Source organism: Boleophthalmus pectinirostris, unplaced genomic scaffold (genome assembly GCF_026225935.1).
Source record: "Boleophthalmus pectinirostris isolate CB_2022bp ecotype Guang Dong unplaced genomic scaffold, ASM2622593v1 HiC_scaffold_3, whole genome shotgun sequence".
NCBI lineage: Eukaryota > Metazoa > Chordata > Actinopteri > Gobiiformes > Gobiidae > Boleophthalmus > Boleophthalmus pectinirostris.
Window position 1 is genome coordinate 37,146,376 of NW_026571299.1, and position 18,320 is coordinate 37,164,695.

Sequence of the window (18,320 nt, forward strand, 5' to 3'; positions counted from 1 at the left end):
CTGGGGTCACAGCAAAAGTGGAAGCTAAATGCATAGACATGTCGTCAAGGCAAGACAAAGCAAGCAAACTCATCAAATAGACCTGACCCTTCTTTGCAGACCATGTGTTCTCAAATGTAAGCTGTAAATTGTGTTTCTTTCTGTGTTCATTCATTTAATTTAGGTTATTCTAATAGTTTCTGTTGCTTTGTATATATTCTGTTTTATTCATTTTTTTTTTTTTCTGGTGAGGAATGCACCCAATATACAGTTCTTGTATTGCAAGAAAGATCACACATTTAGCTTAATACACTAGTGGGCTCGGGGGTTATGCAGCGTTTTAGGGAAGCAAGTTAGCATGCTCTACAAACTAAACTAAAGCTATATTTCCAATGTAGTCTTTACCAAGACTTTCAATCAGTGTCAGCACCCTACGAATCAGTTTCTACGTTTCTTCAAAAAAAGAAAGATTTGAATTCTCCTGAGCCAGTCATGTGGAACTCAACAGCAGTCTTCCCAGCATACACTGAGGTATGTGAGGCGTACAAAGACCTGATGGACGTTACCATAAGCAGATATAATAAGATGTCTCTTTTTGCTGAGCAGGTTTCATGACACACTGGTCATGTATTTCATGCAGTGGAGTGGGGGTTCAGGGTACTGCAGTAGCAGGCGGCTGGTGAAATTCTTTACTTCTTAGCATTGAGTGCTGCCAGCTGACCGTCGATGTCCTCCTCGGGCTGTAACGCATGCCACTGTGCGATGGGCCTCCGGGGGTTGGCCAACATGTCAGACCAGTGCTTCAGACCTAACCCTGTGGCCTTGCTGCCCACAAAGATCTTCCCAATGGCATCGTTCTTACCGATTTTGTCATAATCGAACACTGTGACAACCACCAAGATTTTCTGTAGAGAGTAGAGAGTTTTACAATGCAAATAAATCTCAAAGAAAAAAATTTATATAATTTGGCCAAAAAGGAAGTGTATTGGCTTATTATTATCCTATGTCTCTGCCTTTTACCAATGTGTATGACTACCTGTCTCTCTTATGGTTGTCCTGCATTTAGGAGCAGGGTTCTCCCACTTATTTACAGAATGTTACACTTTTACACTGATGTGACATGATTTGTATGAAATATGAGATTTACATAGAAAACCTTTTTAGAGAAAGTGAGACGTTTTGGATGTACCAGCTTTCAGGGTTATTATTTATTATATATCTGTCCCACTCCATGTTGCGCTTTTTGTGTGTATATGTTGTACAGAATAGTACCTTGTAAGGTATGGTAATTCATATTATCCCACTTGGAAGATGTGGAAGGCTGGACCCTAACTGAGGAATTCTGGTAATCCTCTCAAAGTGGCTAGCCAGTTACTCACCGTGTCTGTTTTTTGTTTTTGCAACCCCCATCCAAACATAGCACATTCAATACCTGCATCTGTTCCAGTGGGATCTCAAAGCTGAATGATTCATTGTAGTACGGGTTTAAGGTGTTCTTCTTCACTGTGGTCTTCTTCTTCTTCAGTCGCTTGCCTCCCTGCAGCAGCTGGATCTTTACATATGGATCTGCAGGAAACCACATAGTAATTAGCCCTAAAGTCAAGTCAAATGTATTTATAAAGCACATTTAAAAAGAATTACAGCTGCCCAGAGTGCTGTACAAAGGCAATTGTAGATTGTAAAGTGTATCAAATTAAACATGCAAAAACACAATAAAACAAATCCAGAACATACAAAAAAGCCGTTATAAAAACATGGGCAATATTCTAATTTTAACAGCAGCATTTTGTTATTCTAGCTATGAATTACAATGATTCTGCCAGGTTTATACAGTCATTATAAATATCTGAACTTGGCTGAATTGAATTATAGGATTATATGTGAGTATGAAAATGAGCATGCGCAACATTAACTTGTTTTTCTCTTATATTCTGCATTTTATTGTTATTTTTTCATGTTTATTATTGCATTTTCCCTATGTTTGAATAGTTAATGAGTCAATGCTTCTTGTTAATTCATTCTGACAGACCGGATAAGGGCTGCTGGATTATGGCAAATATTTAATTTTGGATTATTTAGCTACTTCACAGTTAATCATCTTTACTGAAAACCAACTGTAACGAAAGTACATACTCATATTGTATATTTATGACAAATTTGTTTAAAAACTTATGTTTGGGCTGGGCAATTAATCAAATTAATTCAGATTAATTTGGATTTTTAATTATCAAGATTTAGAAAAATTAAAAAATCGTAAAATAGGGCATTATTCTGAAACAAGTTTACTTCTGACTTCCTTACTTACAATAAGCAGTTACAATTAACTATACAGTATATACAAATGTAACTGAAGGCACGTTACAATTCATTTAAATCATAGCATATGAAGAATGAAAATGTAAAAAGCTTCCAGTGTTTGAAAGACTAGCAGTCCTTGCTCTTACATCGATTAAAATCGATTAAAATCACAATCATCCAGGGTGTACTAAAAAGACATTCAGTTTTTTAACCAAATCGCCCAGCTCTCACCTGTGTAGATAATTTTTCATTTTGGCTTAACTCATTTTCAGGGTTAAGTTAAATTAAGGAATAAGAAAAGTGTCTTTGTTCCAGACGATAATGAATTCTATTTTAAATTACAAAATGTAGTGATTGAATAGAGTAATAAATGAAATTGCAATAATAAATTTGATCAATTGCACATCCCCACCTGACAATCCACAGGCATCCATCTTCTTCAGGTTCTTGGCCTCCAGGATACACACAGTAAGTTTGCCCGCGGTGGGGACATAACGAAGGGAGATGCAGATGTCTCCAAGTTTCTCAGGCTAAACAGTCAACAAAGGGACAGCTAAGAGACAGTGCACAATACAGACAGCATGCAGAGAGCTAAAGGACAAACAAATGCCAATGCGCATGATTAGCTAAAAGATTTCATTAACTATTTATCATAGTATACGTCAGCAAGTAACCAAGAACTTAAGTTTTTCCTCTACTTGCACAGAGCTGTATTTTTTATTTTCTATCTTATTAACTATTTCTAATGGTTATTTATCTAGATTAGATTAATTGTATATTTCTATTCTCCAGCTGTTCTTGAACTGTGCTTTGCAACACAGGAATTTACCTCATTGTGGGACAAACACAGATTCTCTTTTCTTATCATATCTGAGATAGTCTATAGACAAATAGTCATTTTTCTGTACAAAGAGGGTAACTTCATACAACTCTGAGATTTATATTATTCATATCCTGAGCTCAAACATACATACATAAATACATACATACATTGTACAATTTCTAAAATTCAGTTGGATTTTTCACCTCTTCCTGGTCAGCGCTCTCCAAGTCCCTCCACTCCTCGATAGGCCTGCCCAGGTCGATGGTGTTCATGGGCAGCTTGACCTCTCCAATCACGTCATGTTTGGAGAAGCGGTCATAGTCATAGACAGACATGCACAGAGTCTTCCCACCCAGCTCCTCATACGGAATCTGGGGAATACAGAGAGATAGATTAGTAATTCATAAAACATTTTTCATCTCTTTCTTACAGAAATACAAGTATGTAATGCTCCACTGTGCTGTAGTTGTTAAGGGAGCTATACGTAAGTGGTTGTGGGTTCACCTTCCGGTCTCTACACCAATCTTTCCCCATTTCAAAGGCTCTTCTGTTTAGTAAAGCCTACAGGCCAAAAATCTTCCAAAAATCAGATGGATAGCTCTTGTTAGTTGTTATGGAGGGAAGGACAGAAGCTTGACTGAAATGGTTTAGTCATTAGCAAAGGGGTGTTGAAAACAACATGGGAAAGGAATAGAAATAGGATCTAGCCGAAAGAGAGATGTTTTTTTTTTTACGAAGTCAGATGAAAAGTTGAAAACAAGACACTTCTGCAATTTGCACAATCTGCCAGCTAAAAGGAAATGTTATTTAAAAATGGATTGTGCAAACTAAAATGGTCAATAGAGATTTATATGCTGGCCCTATCTTCTATCTAAAGCATGACCTGGTGCTAGTTGGAATCCTCTAGAGGCCTAATTAAAAGAGGAGCAGAGTGTAGGCTGCAGCAGAAGACCAGCAGAGCACAGAACACGGTCAGTCATGTATGATATGGCTTCATACGTTTTAGAGACAAAATATCATAACAAAGTAAAAAGGAGCTAGTTGTCACACCTTAAATACAAATGTCTCATTGAAGACAGGGTTGAGTGTTTTTTTGTGGACTTTAGTGTCAAACTTCTTCTTCTTGTCAGGAAGCAGACACACTCGGACATAAGGATCGGAGGTCCCACCAGAGTCCATGGACATGAGGTCAGCAGCCTGTAGGATCCCGATGGTTAACTGGTGATGAGAAACAATACATGGAAAAATTAGTCTGTGTTAGTGCTATAAATGTAGAAATGGTCACCTGATTCAAACACGGAATTTAAATAACTTTCTAGGGAGTTTTTCATATTAAAACTAACTAAACTAAACAACACACATTTGTCTGGATGCATTCCGGTGGAATATTTGGTACCTTTGTGTTCTCAAAGTCATAGTCAATGGAGTACTGCAGTTTCCCCAGAGGCTCCTGCTCCTTCTCCTCTTCCTCCTTTTCCTCCTCTGTCAGTCCAGTCTCTCCCTCATCTTCATCGTCATCCTGGTGTTTCTGTGTAAATAAAAACACTCTTCAATGAGGAGTGTATTACATGGGCCTGGACACGGGCTCCCCATAACAGACAGCATGCCACAGACACAACAGCACCAGTTTCTACTGGTTAAAGCTTACCTGTGCAGCACCTGGTGGTATGTTACATCAACACACTACCCCACAAAAATCTCAGCCTTACATTTGTAATACATAGTCTTTATACATATTTTCAGGTGTATCTTTATTATTATTTATTCTGGGCATTTCCGTCAACATGCTTGTGCAATACAGTAACAGCCAGTAAGTACATGCTATAGTTGCACTAAGAGGGGTCAAAATGCAAACTGGTTTAAGTCTGAGTTGAATTCATAAAAATGTGAATTGCCCAAATGACTTTCATTTTGGCTTATAGAGGTCAAATAAATTATTGGAGTAAGATAATAACTTAAGCTAAAATGTATTCGCACACTTGATAGGTAAGTCATTCAGCTATGATCAGTCATGCCTTTTCTCCATTTTCTGGCACAAATATATTCCTCTTTCTGCTCATGATTTTTACAACAAATGGTTCAAGATTAAAGGGCATTTCTATCTTTTTGAAACATGCTGAGCAATATTGCAGCTTACTATTAGCCATTAGCCATCAGCCATTAAAAGATTTGTCCCAAGATTTTCCAGGAAAGATTGTGTAACTTTGGTTCGTATATTTTGGTCCATTATTCCAAACAGCTAGTCATGCCCATAATCTCATGCAAATATTAATAGTGTTAAAGTGTCTTGCATTGTATGTCTTTGTATCCAATACATTCCATATTGGGGTTTTACTCTGACATTGTCCCAGGACAATGTATCAGATAGTTAGTTTCTCCTCTCTGGTGGGTTTATGGAGCACATCATAGCTTTCCATTTTCATTACTCAAGATACATCATAACAAAATCAAATTGTGGATAAAGGTAAAACTCAAAATAAAAGCCAAGGAAGCTACGAGTTTCATTCCATCAAACCCTTCTCCGGCCCAGAGGGGCCAGAGGGCAGTGGGGGCACTCCACCTACCGTGTAGAGTGGTCATCCGGCAACAGTGAAAACACGAGGCACACACAAGACAGACACAGAGCAGGGGAGAAGAGGAGAGCAGAGAGAGGGAGAGATTCAACTCACAAGACTCCACTACAAACGGTGAACACAGCAGCACCAGCCGGCTGAAAAATGACACGTTTCACATGCTCCCAACAATAAGTCACAGTCTGCACCAGAACACATCGATTTCATTAACTGCTGCTTCGGCCCCTCCATGTTGATGTTAGCTGATGAGGCTGCAAATTAATCCCCAAGGGTTTTTTATGTCAGGGCTTAGACAAAAGGTTTAGGTGACACTTCTTAACGTGACAGAAAAGGCAAAATAAACCGTAGCAATTTACAGCAAGTTATAACCAGCCTTTGTTATCTAAACAGACCTTTTTCATAATGGCCAGAAGTGCTGTGGGGTTACGGAACTTCTGGTTAATGCTTTTCTATGGCAAAATGTCTGTGTAAATGTCTCACGTATTCTCCACCAAGTGTAATAAATCTGCCTGGCCCGTCACCAAATCTTCAACCAGCAAAGTTGAGAGGGGACATAAATTCTTCCATGAAGAATTCATCCACAACTATCAAGGTAAAGAGAGATGAAAGCTTAAAGGCAAACAACATTAGTGAACTACTCCTGAGCAAAACTAACGTTATGGTCATGAATAAAACATAAGTAACTTGTTAACTCAGACTGATTCTAGAATTAAAATTAAAAATCTATTTCATGATATAAATATTAGCATAGATATACATTTATGCAGTTTAACTTACGTTATTCATGACCATAAAGTTAGTTTAGCTCAGAAGTAGTTCACTAATGCTGGTCGTCCTTAGCTTTTAAACTTTCATCTTTCTTACCTTGATAGTTGTGAATAAATTCTTCATGGGACAATTCATGCCCTTTGTCAACCTTTTTGGTTTTGGATTTGGTGATGGGGCAGGCAGATTTATTAAGCTGGTGGAGAATATGCAAGGTATTTCCTCAGACATTTTGCCATAGAAAAGCATTAACCAGAACTTCTGCAACCCTACAGTGCTGCACTTCCGGCCCTTGTGAAAAAGGTCTATTAATACAAAATATGAGCAAAACCTCAAAAATCTAAATTTGCTCTCATGGTCTCATCCATTATGTTTAATTATAAAATGCAGGAGAATGAAGTCACTTTATTCGGCTCATTATTCATTGCCAGCTGGTTGAAAAGCGTGTCATTTTTCACCTGGGGCCACAATGGAATACGTCACACAGATAAACCACAACCAGCACTACCACAACAACAAGAAGATGGAGGGAATACAGCTCTCCTTGTGTCCTTCACGGTTCAGCCTAAAAGAGTGGCTGCTGCTGAAAGATCAAACCAGGTTAATAATACAGAACCATATGCTGTAGTGAAAGTTATTGTGTTTGTGGTAGTCCATGGCAGAGTCCTACCTCACCACCCTGCATGTTCTTCATGTTCATGCCATCTTTGCCCTTCTTGCCTTTCTTCTTCTTCTTTTTGCAGCATTTCTTGATGATGCAGAAGCAGCAGGTGAGGATGAGCAGAGCAGCTACCACGGCGATAGCAATCAGAGCCCAAGGAGGTACTGAAAGAGTAAGCATAAAGTGTAATTTTGTTTAGAGCAGTGATTCCCAAGCTTTACACCTAAGATAATATTTGTTTTTTCAAGTACCACCAGATCTAAACCCAACTCCAACCAGACCTAAATCATGAAAAGATATGGTCTAGAATTTTCTTTATTTATATTTCTCTAAATAAAACAAATATTCACATTGCAAAGTTCCCCACATACAACAGAAACACTTGTGTATTAATACAATATAAACTAAGTACTTTATTTTTCCTTTGTATTAAATAATTGAAAAATATGGTCTCACATTAACGTACATGGGATTTTATCAATTTCATTCATAAATTTGGTCTTGATTTCTTCAAACATGTCATTCTTGCTGATCTCAGTGTTGTTGGAGCCCGGGCTGGCCTCTGCTGTGGTGGAAATGACTCCTGGAGTGGGAGGGGCCATGGTCTGTGTGGTGGTCCCAGTGGGCTCCGGGGCCGCCACCGCCTGGGGCTTCCTGAACAGGTTAAACTTCATTGTCACAAGCTAGGCTCTGTCTCCCTGAAAAGATAGAAAAGACAGAATTTTACAAGTTATAATAAAATCCCTTTTTTCTTTACAAAAACACCCCAAAACATTATGACATCTCATTAGTTCTCACAAACTAGAGACCCAATTACTGTTCTGTGTGTCTTAAAAACAAACCGAAACTGACAAACGAACTGTCAGCAGGAGCAAAACAAAATTGAAATAAATGTCATGTAACAAATGCAATTAGCAGCTTCATTTTCTAAAAGCCAAAAAAGCAGAAGTTAGGATTAGGGCTGTGCAATGCATCACATTTATGGAGATGGAGGATTCAGTCATTTCGAATCGTCAATGTCAATGATAAGTTTGATCTTTTTAATTTAGAGGTCTACAACTAATCCTTGGTCAATAAAACGACTTTAGAAGAAAGTGAAAGTGATAAATATATATATGTATATGTTTGTTTTGTTTTTTTTATGTTGTTTAATGACAATTCTTCAAAGTCTGTATTGTTTATATTCAGTAAATTAATGTTAATTTATTAAATAACTAAATCAAATCTAATAAAAATCATGGTCAATCAGTAAAAGGGTAAAACAAATGTGATAGATTTTTTGTGATATTGGCCAACCTTCATTAGGATCATAGTGAGGTAAGGCAAATGAGAGAGCAAGGCAAATGAGATCAGTTCATATAGTAAAATACAGTTTTCTAATTTCCAATAGTTAAAAAAAAACAACATACATTTACCAAAACCGAATGACATAATCACAGTTATCTAGTATGAGCTTAACTAAAACACAAACAAGTGAAAACCCCAGTATAGTTTCAGTAAAAAAAAATCTTACAATGAAAAACGTAGTGATTTTTTGGAGACACCAGAGCCATGACAGTAGGCAAGAACTAATCCACTTTGTTGAGAATTTACAGCACAGAGGGACAGATATGACAAATGTGCCTGAATAGAAGGAGACTTGGGCAGAGACCGTTTTATCCCATTGCAGAGATAAAGATGACTGTGTTTAAGAGTCATCTCTTTGTATGGCCCTTTAAATTGACTTAGCTTAAATGAACTTCTCAGGCACAATATGCTAAATATCATATCTATTTTATGATCTGATTAAGTTGGTTGTTACATTTTTCATGTTGACAGTGTAGCTGTGACTCCAAGTAGAGAGCACAGAAGAAGGATTGAAGGATTTGCCAAAACATAGCTTATCCAAGAAATAAAAAATATACAAGACTGATTTGCATGCATTTGAAGAGAGAATCAGAGTGAACATACTTGAAATGAGTTTCAGACCATGAAGCTGAAATCTGCCCATAGTTTTCCAGGGGGCCGCTGCTTGATTTTAATTACAGTTACTCTTATTCCATTTATCTGACTACTACTTCCTACTGTTTATCGCATTCATTAAATCTTGCATTCGTTCAGTCCAGCCTTCCTGTACCTGACTGTGAGCTTTATGGCTGGGTATTATTAAAAAGTTGCCGATACGATACATACCTCGATACATTTCGATACACTGCACTTTCGATTCGATACGATATATTTCAAAACGATTCGATACAGTTCAATAAAAAATAAAGGCTAAATCATGGCTGTGATACTAAAAGTCTTAGTTACCACTTCTTGTGCAAAAGTTCATGTGAAACACAAACATTTTAATCATCAAAACTGTAAAAATGTCAAATGTGTCGCATAAACGAGTTTCTTTCCTCTGAACAAGCAACAAAACTGTAGCACAAAATAAAAATAATTTAGTAAAATATACCAATATTATATATAAGATATCGATATATCTTGGCGATATATCGATACAGCAGCCAACAATATCGATACTGTGTCATCTCATTAAACGATACGATATATCGATATTTCAATATTTTTGCACACCTCTAGTGAGCTTGGCCACTCTGTTTTCAGTGAATTATTCATTGGCATATATTTAATACAAAGGATTACAAACACAAAGACCAGTGTACCATCTACTACACCTTCAGGAGTGCAAGAATACAACAACTAATGAGCCACCAAAGTCAGCATGTGTTTGTGCAGACGTGGGAGGGATTCAAAGATTTATTCCATCGTCTTCGAACTGTTTCCATTTCTGTCTAAATGAGCAGACCACCAGAGAGAAACTAGCATTTCACACACACGTCATGCACTCAATAGAATTTCTCTAGTGATCCCACTAAAGACACCACGTGAGCAACAGACCTGCACAGCCACTTTCAACAGCAAGACTACTGCCAATTCACATGCATTCCTACAGGTGTGTGCTGCCTGGTGTCAATTGGTAAGATTGATGGGCAAATGTAACCAATTCACAAAGCACAGGTCTGTGTGATGTACTCAGAGATAGGATTGTTGCTAGGCGATTCAGATAGTGTCAAACTGCAATCCAGTGTTAGCCAAAGCGGCATATAGTCAGTCCAGTCGAATTGGACCAAGGCCAGAGTCAAGTCACGGCAAGGAGCAAAGATCTGAAAAGGAATGATCTGCAATACTTTTCAGTCATAGAGATTGTAATAACATAAAAGGAAAAATTATTAGTAACATTGCACAGGTAAATTTCATTATTATAATTGTTCTGTGAGCCAAAGCAACTGCTCTAATTCCCTCAATGGAAATCTCAACATCAGCCTTAACCACAAATGATATTCATACTTACTTATCCAATTGCATATACACATACACGCAAACAGCAATAGCCACAATGACATTGATCCAATATAATCCTATATGATCCATCACCTTCTTTCTGTTTTAATTCATTCAGTAAATAATATTATATTCAGCTCATTGGAACATCAGTGAAAGCATCTCTGCATAACAAACACATGAAAAAGAGACATTCAAGATATTGTCTTAAGTAATTATATATAGAGAATCACTTGTCAATCACTTTGAGTACACAGAGCTGTACAGATGGGTATCTGTATTGTCTGTATGATCATATCTGCTTTATGTAATCTAACATGCGTCATTCATGGAACAACTCACCAGTCAGATCTGGTGCCCCCCTCCCTTGTCAGCAGCTGTCCCATCCAATATCGAGTCTAACTGTGGGGACACCGGCTCCCGTTGGTAGCGCCGGTAACACAGTGCGATTCCTCCCATAAGCAGCAGACTGCAGTCTCCGCTCACTTCTCTCACCACTGCAGCACTAGACACCCCCACCCCTCTCTCTCTCCTCTCCCTCCCCTGCCCCCCCCCCCCCCCAACACACACACACTCTCCCCCTGTCTCTCATTCACCCCCCCCTCCCTTCTCCACATCCACACACCTCCCTCCTCAGCTCCTCCTGTATAGTCATGCACACGGTACACCTCTTGCCTCTCATTGCTAATGCTACTCACACATGTGATTGCAGCGCGATGCTTCTTGGGTTTTAGCATTAGCCGGATCAATAGCAAATGGTCTGTGAATAAATGTACAGTTTGCATAGACTGTTGTAGATTGCAAAGGAAAAGAAAAGTCTCCTCTGTGAGCTGAATCCAAATAGAAGCTTGTAAAAATTAATTGGATTCCAACAATTGATCCGAGAACTAGGGTATAACTCTCAAGAGAGGTTCATGGCTTATTAAAAGTGTTCAATAGAAAGGAAGCTGTGATCTGATGAACTTGGCCAGTCTTGAACTTATTTTTCAATAACTACATCAAAGATACAGATACATTTTATCCATGTATCATTTATAAACCCAATATATGGTGTGCTCCATAATACCCCATTCAAGTTGGTACATAATAAGAACTCTTAACAGAGTGACAGAAGCAACCTTACAGTTGTGACTTAATAATACATTTTCTCAATTTCAACAGCCAATATTTACTTAAGAGGGCCCTTAAAGAGGGTGAGTAGTATAATACTACTCAAACTAAGCATAATACTGTATATAGCAGGGCACTGAGCAATTAGCACCTGTAGCATACAGCATGAAAATGCTGTATATATAGCAGCTGTGTCCCTTCTCATCTGCCAGGTAACCTAGCAACACAGTGAGAAATAGTAAGCAAATAAATACATATTAAATAAATATTTATGTTTGTACACTTACTCCATCAGAATGATCAAAATTCAAGAATTGGGCTTTGGAGGCAAAAGTGATTAGCTTTGATTAACAAAGAGATCAATTATTTAACTTGATCTAAATACAACTAATTAAATTTGAGGTATTTTCTTACATCTTGTCCTGATGGCTTCATCAAGTCAAGACGCTCGGGAACTGAGATTGACAGATGGATTTGTACAGCATCAGCAATGATGTGGGTGCTCCACCAAACTGTTGTGGTAAAGAAGGAGCTGAGTCGGAAGGCAAAGCTCTCAATTTACCAGTCATTCTACATTCCTACTCTCATCTATGGTCAAGAGCTTAGGGTAATGACCAATACAAGCTATTGAAATGAGTTTCCTCCACAGGGTGACTGAGTGCTCCTTTAGAGATAGGGTGAGGAGCTCAGTCACAGGGAGGAGCTTGGTACAGAGCTGCTGTTCCACAATGAGAGGAACCAGTTGAGGTGGCTCAGGCATCTGTTCCGGATGCTTCCTGGAAAAGTGTTCCAAGCATGTCCCACCGGGAGGAGGCCCCAGGGAAGACCGAAGGCACGCTGAAGGGACTATGTCTCTACTTGGGGTCCCACCAGAGGAGCTGGAGGAAGTGCCTGAGGTGAGGGAAGTCTGGGCTTAAAAGTCAACACTAACTTGTAAGATAATTTACATTTTGACTGTATGTCTTAAAGTATCTCATAAAACCATATTTGTCAGATAAATACAGATAATCATGATAACCACTCTGCGCTGACAAGACACTTAACTGAGGGAGCTTTTTAATGCAAGGTCACTACACAGCTGCAACATCAGAGCACACGCTGGAGGGTTTTGGCTCCCAGTGAGGCTCCTGGTGCATTCTGGGAAACCACTCTGACATTAATGAGGAAGACCCCTCTCTCTGCACTTTGAGCATGTCCCAGGACAATGATGAAACAATGACCAATGACTGAAGTCATGCATGTGTACAGCTGCTGCTCACAGATGTTTCACTTATTTCATGAGTGAAAGGATGCTCGCTCTGAGCTCCTGCAGGAGTGCTGCAATGCAGAGGAGAAACACCAGTGCTGTGTCTACATCTCAGCTGATCACAACTCACAGTTTGTGTACAAACATGATCTTGGGGCTTTCACCTTATCACAGGTAAAATTCTACGTTTCATCCAAGTTAATGCTTAAAAACAGCTACATAAATGTGCCAACTCAACCTGCAACAATATAATTTCATAAAAACTGTATTACATTGGATTACTTTTCTTGCTCACGTTTCTTGTTGGTACCAAAGATTTCATATAAACAGTGTTTTACAATCACTTTTATTCTGATGTATTTTTTCAGTTACTGAAAAAAAAAAAAAAATCTAAATGTAACTGTAAAAAAATTGATTGAGTAGTCAAAGTGCAGGCATTTTCACCATTTTTTGCATACATGAATTTTATAACAGGAGGAATATAAAGGGAATATATCATCCTTGCATGGGAACTGGGGCACCTGGACCAAGTGCTGAGTAAAGAAACCACATTTATTCTAAACTGGCCTCAAAAACATATTATTACATCAACATCAGTTTCAAGCCTCTTCTCAGAAGAGAGAGTATTCAAACAAGAAGACTGATGACTCACTGGCATTAATTAAGAAAGTGCTTTGTCAGCAAACCTCCACACACTGCTACTGGTGAAGTCCCAGGTCAAAGGAATAAGATGCATATTTTTATTAAATCTAATCACACTTAATGGGACTATAGTTAACTCACTTTTTTGTTTTTGAGACATGACACACATGTATTAGCTATGGACTAAAGTATATCTATATTCCTGGATTTGCACTCACAAATACAACAGTGTACATTGACACGAGAGGCAAGACGAGCAAAGTGTCTTGATGATGACAGACACAACAACGACATCGAGCTGGTCCAAAGAGGAGACTGAACGAGTAACTATCTGGTTGGTGGATGAGCGCTCACTGAGTCACTGTTGCCCCTGTTGTTGTTGTTGTTATTTTATTTGTGTTCTTGGGCACTTTGTATGAATGTGTCAGAATGATTGTTTTGACTCAATGGGCTAGCTTGACACTGACATTTCAAACAGCTAAAAACAACAAAGAACTTAATGTGTAAGAGTGGTAGATTTCATCAGATGCATCAAAATTCAGTTCATGGGAAGCTAATAGGAAGTAATAGAAATATTAAAATGCATTTGTAAATATTTTCATCTAAAATATGATTCAAAGAGGAATCTATCATACTTCAACATATAATGTAAGTCGAAATAATCGCCATTAGGTGGCAGTGTTGAGCAAAGAGACATATAGAAAAAGCAATTGGTATTATTCAGTATAATGGAGACTCTTGCTTGTGTGACTGATGATGCTATAGAGCCATAATAACACAAATATACTGATGAGTTGTCATAATACATGGCTTTATGGAACACAGTACATTTTACCGAGTGTTCCTTCAAAGCAGTAACTGTTGGGTACATCTAGGAGAAAGCCTATTTATTCAGACCATCTCTCCCTCAGGCTGAAACTGCTTGTGCTGATGGCATTTCTGTGAAACGCGCAGTGCAGCAAAAGAAGACAACAGTTCAGCAAATCTCTCACACTAGAGGATAGATTTAGAGTGGAACAGAACCACCAGTCTGCTGAAAGTCCAGGGAAAATCCATCAAATAATGTACACGCTTGGCCTCAAACAACATTCAGAACACTCATTGCTGGTAAACTAACTGGTAGTTCTATAAAAACTCTATTCCTATGGCTGCACTTGATACACAAAGCACCTAATCTCCACTAAATGAGTGTCAGAAAAGAGAAGTGCATCAGGATTATAGGATGTAGTTCTAAGGACTATTTCATGAGCCATCAACCTGCAGAGCTCCAGGCATGTCCGCCAGGGAGTAACTAATGTGGAGACTGGAAAATGCTGAAATCAGAAATACAACTCAGGAAAAGGTAATGAAGTTGTTCCACAATTCTGATAAAGATCATGTAAAATTCATGGGCTCTTGAATGGCTGAGCTCACTGTCAATAAGACCACTGGTAATCTTTAGAGGTTTCCATTTAGAGTTACAATCATTACTGATTATTATCATTACTGTCAACGTTTTTGTTATTCAAACTAAGCCAAAATATTTAGTTCACTGTAGCCTTTTAGAATAAGAAGCAAGCTATAAAAGACCTTTATGCCTTGAACTTGCTTAACCATAAAATAGACGAGGGTTTGACAGTGCATTTGGGATAGTCCTGTCATGACGTGCACAACACGCAGTGCACGCACACGCTCACGCACATTCAGGTATAGCCCAGGCAGGGCACATACTGCTAAAGGCCCGTGGGACTTTACAACTGATGCATCACATATGTGCGTCACACAGTCAACCACAAAAGCAGTTCGACAAAGAGGCTACCATGTTATTAATTCATAAATGTTAGTGGTTAAAACTCATTGCCAATAAAGCGTATTTTATATTCTGAGAGGAAATCACATATTTCGTATTCCCTTACAGAAATCAATAAAATGCACAAGTTTATAATGTATGAACACTGAACGAAGAATCTATTGGGTAGAACGTGCTCCGAGTCTGCAGCTGTTTCTATAGGACCCACTTTTGCAAACTCAGCACTTTTAACCCATAGGTTTTAGTGTATCCCATAAAACTGACCATCTCGGTAGGGAAAAGGAAAAAGCAATGAAAACATTAGCCTAACGAACAAAAATACATAAAATACATCTGAAAAGCACAATATCTTACTATTTTATAGTGTGTTACGCACAAAACCCTCTTAGCAATTTGCGTAATGAACTGCAGCACTTAGCAGTGGGACATACCGCATGGGAAGTTCAATTGGCAAATTGGCATTCACCTCTAGAAGCATCAAGATGGCTTTTAAAGCAAATATCAATTTCTAATGATCAAAATCTAGAAATGCTAAGTTTAATTTGGGAAAAAGCATGAGTGAAAAAGCAACGAATTACCAAAATTAACTAATGATGCAATGCGTAAATTGCTGCTTACCTTAACCACAGCTGCTTCCCTACAATGGATTTGTTAAAGTGGTAAAATCTTAAAATCTACTTGGATTCATATTCCACGTTTAAACGACATTGCTGAAACTGGTAAATCCTCCTTTGCTAGGGGGCGTTTCCCTTTTAAATAAGCTCACAAATGTAACTTTTCGCAGCTCTGTGTTTTACTGCAAAATTCTAAAGAAACGGGGAGCAAACGCGAGTCCCAAATGCGGTGCGGTGTCCACTGCTGTATTTCCCGGCGCTGCTCGCTCATTGGCTGACAGGCCACTCAATAAAATCTCCTGTTGTCATCAATTGGGCAGAGTGTGGGGGTGCTCTGGCGCACTCTCCTCCCGCCTCCGAGGTTTCTCTGCTCCATCACTTTTCCTGCCGGCCCATGCAGTCATAGAGAGTGCTGAGCTGAAACATTTAAAGGCGGGGTAAAGAAGCTAAAGGGAAATCTGGGATCGATAATACGCGCTGAAAAGGGTAGAGAGATTTTGAGAAACACAGATACAGCTCACAGGATCCAGTGAGGTGGGTCGTGGTGGAGCAAAGGCGTAGCGGGGGATTGAGGAGTGGGTCACTCGTCTTGGCTGGATAGCTTTTGCTGCAGTACACAAGCTGTCAGAGAGCTCATCGAAGTGGTGTCCTTTTATTTTTTCTATGGCCAGTAGCTTCACGAGGAAGAGGTTCAGACTAAGTAGTTGGAAACAGTGAATAATTTAGATTACAGTAAGGCTTAGAGGGTTGAAGCAAAGAAAGTAACGTTAAGAGTAGAGAAATGATATTGACTAATTAAATAAAGCATGTATTTCTATCAATAGTTATATCCAATTATGTTAATTAATAAATGAATATGCACTTAAGCATATTATGTCTTGTCAGAGCAGTGGTATGCAAGACATCTATAGGCATTCACAGAACTCTACTTGCTATAATTCAAATATATAGGGGCCTATATTAAAACTATATTGTCATGTCATCATTTTAATGGAGAGTAATATTAATTATTAGTTTTGTAATTTTTGTCTATGCCTGTGCCTCTGCAGGTGACTCAAGCAGACGTTGTTGGTGAAAACAATGACAGGTCATTTTTGCTGGTGCCAAACTCACCATTACACTTATTAAACACTCTGGGAGCTGTGCCAGCACCTTTTTAAGGACATAACATCCTCCAGCCTTTAGCTTCTCTTGTAGCAGAGACTAGCCAGAGGTCAGTGCATTTCCAGCAATTAAACTGCACCACTATGACTCACAAAAGATGCATTCAGTGAATCCATTTGCATTGTGTCTATGAACTATGAACCTGGACCCCATGATGTCAAATATAACATCAGATATGAAATTATTGTTTTGGGTAGGGTATAGGGTACATGGTATAGGTATAGGGTATAGGGTACTGTTTTTCATTCCCTGTGGGAGAGGAGTGAGAAAGGTGTACCAAATCATTATGTGTGTCAGCACTGGTTTTATTTTAAGTCTCCTGTTCTAAAAATTAAATACATAAATGTGTGATAAGCTTGATAAGCCTCTACATCTATGTGATGTGACATATGTGACATATTTGAATAGGTTAAAATATTTAAGGGACATATTCTGATTGTCTCAATAGATAAGACCCCGCCCTTGCCACAATATGTGTATTTATTTCATACAAAAAGCATGAAACTACATTGAAGCATTACTTGAAGTACCATCTAAGGACACTAGAGGGCACTCCATTCAAAGATACTGTCAAAGTTTTAGAAGCAGTAAATTTAGGTCACATGTGCACAACACGAAAAATATACATTGTATTACTCAGTCCTCAGTGTCATAATTTTCCACAACTATCCTCTGTTCTTCTTTTGAATGAGTTGATTTTCTTTTTCATAAGACATTCTTGTTAACTGAAAAGTGATCCTTGCAGATCCCAAAATATGCAGAGCAGTACCCCACGCTGCTGCTGCACCCACCGGCCATTCTGGCAGTTGGCCCCATATCACTATGTCTGTAACTCTGGGACCAAATACTTACACGTTCAGGGCTCTGAGCTGGTATTATTATGATGAAAGTCCTGACATACCTGTTGTGTTCACAGGGGAGCGCTTCAGTCAGGGGACACAGCTAGTTTCAGTCTCTCGGTGAACATTGGTTTTCTGCCAATAGGATTTCAGATTTATAACAACTGGCCGAAACTTGAGTTGAAAGTGATTCAGCGAAAGTGAGTTCATTTAAAGAAGCTTTAGCCAGCTGGATAGATGTTAATTCAATGAGACATAATACATTTTGCATGCATGAGATAAGCTCAGACTCCTAATAGGACCCAAACAATGCAAATTAACATATAAAGTGAGCTTTACTGTCAGTGCTAGTAATACACTTTTTAACAGTTTTTACTAAATATTTTAATATGATGTATAATGACAAAATACTGCAAACATATTGCACACCAGAGTAGCCTTTGAGCATTTATATTTACAATGACATTGTAAATGACATAAACATTAC

The 18,320-nt window shown here is 38.5% G+C and overlaps 1 protein-coding gene across 2 annotated transcripts; it reads right to left on the reverse strand.

Moving 5' to 3' along the window:
- Positions 1 to 668: 668 nt before the first annotated feature.
- LOC110174730 (synaptotagmin-2) lies at positions 669 to 7,773 on the reverse strand. Of its 2 annotated transcripts, none has more exons than XM_055160654.1 (8): positions 7,566 to 7,773; positions 7,109 to 7,263; positions 4,497 to 4,619; positions 4,151 to 4,318; positions 3,304 to 3,471; positions 2,690 to 2,807; positions 1,412 to 1,545; positions 669 to 884 (listed from the first exon to the last, which is right to left on the reverse strand). In XM_055160654.1, the coding sequence occupies exons 1-8, from the start codon at positions 7,771 to 7,773 to the stop codon at positions 669 to 671; spliced, it is 1,290 nt and encodes a 429-aa protein (XP_055016629.1). The 2 variants fall into 2 exon arrangements, with proteins under 2 accessions (XP_055016629.1, XP_020796495.2); XM_020940836.2 differs by having other exon boundaries at positions 4,497 to 4,628.
- Positions 7,774 to 18,320: the final 10,547 nt, after the last annotated feature.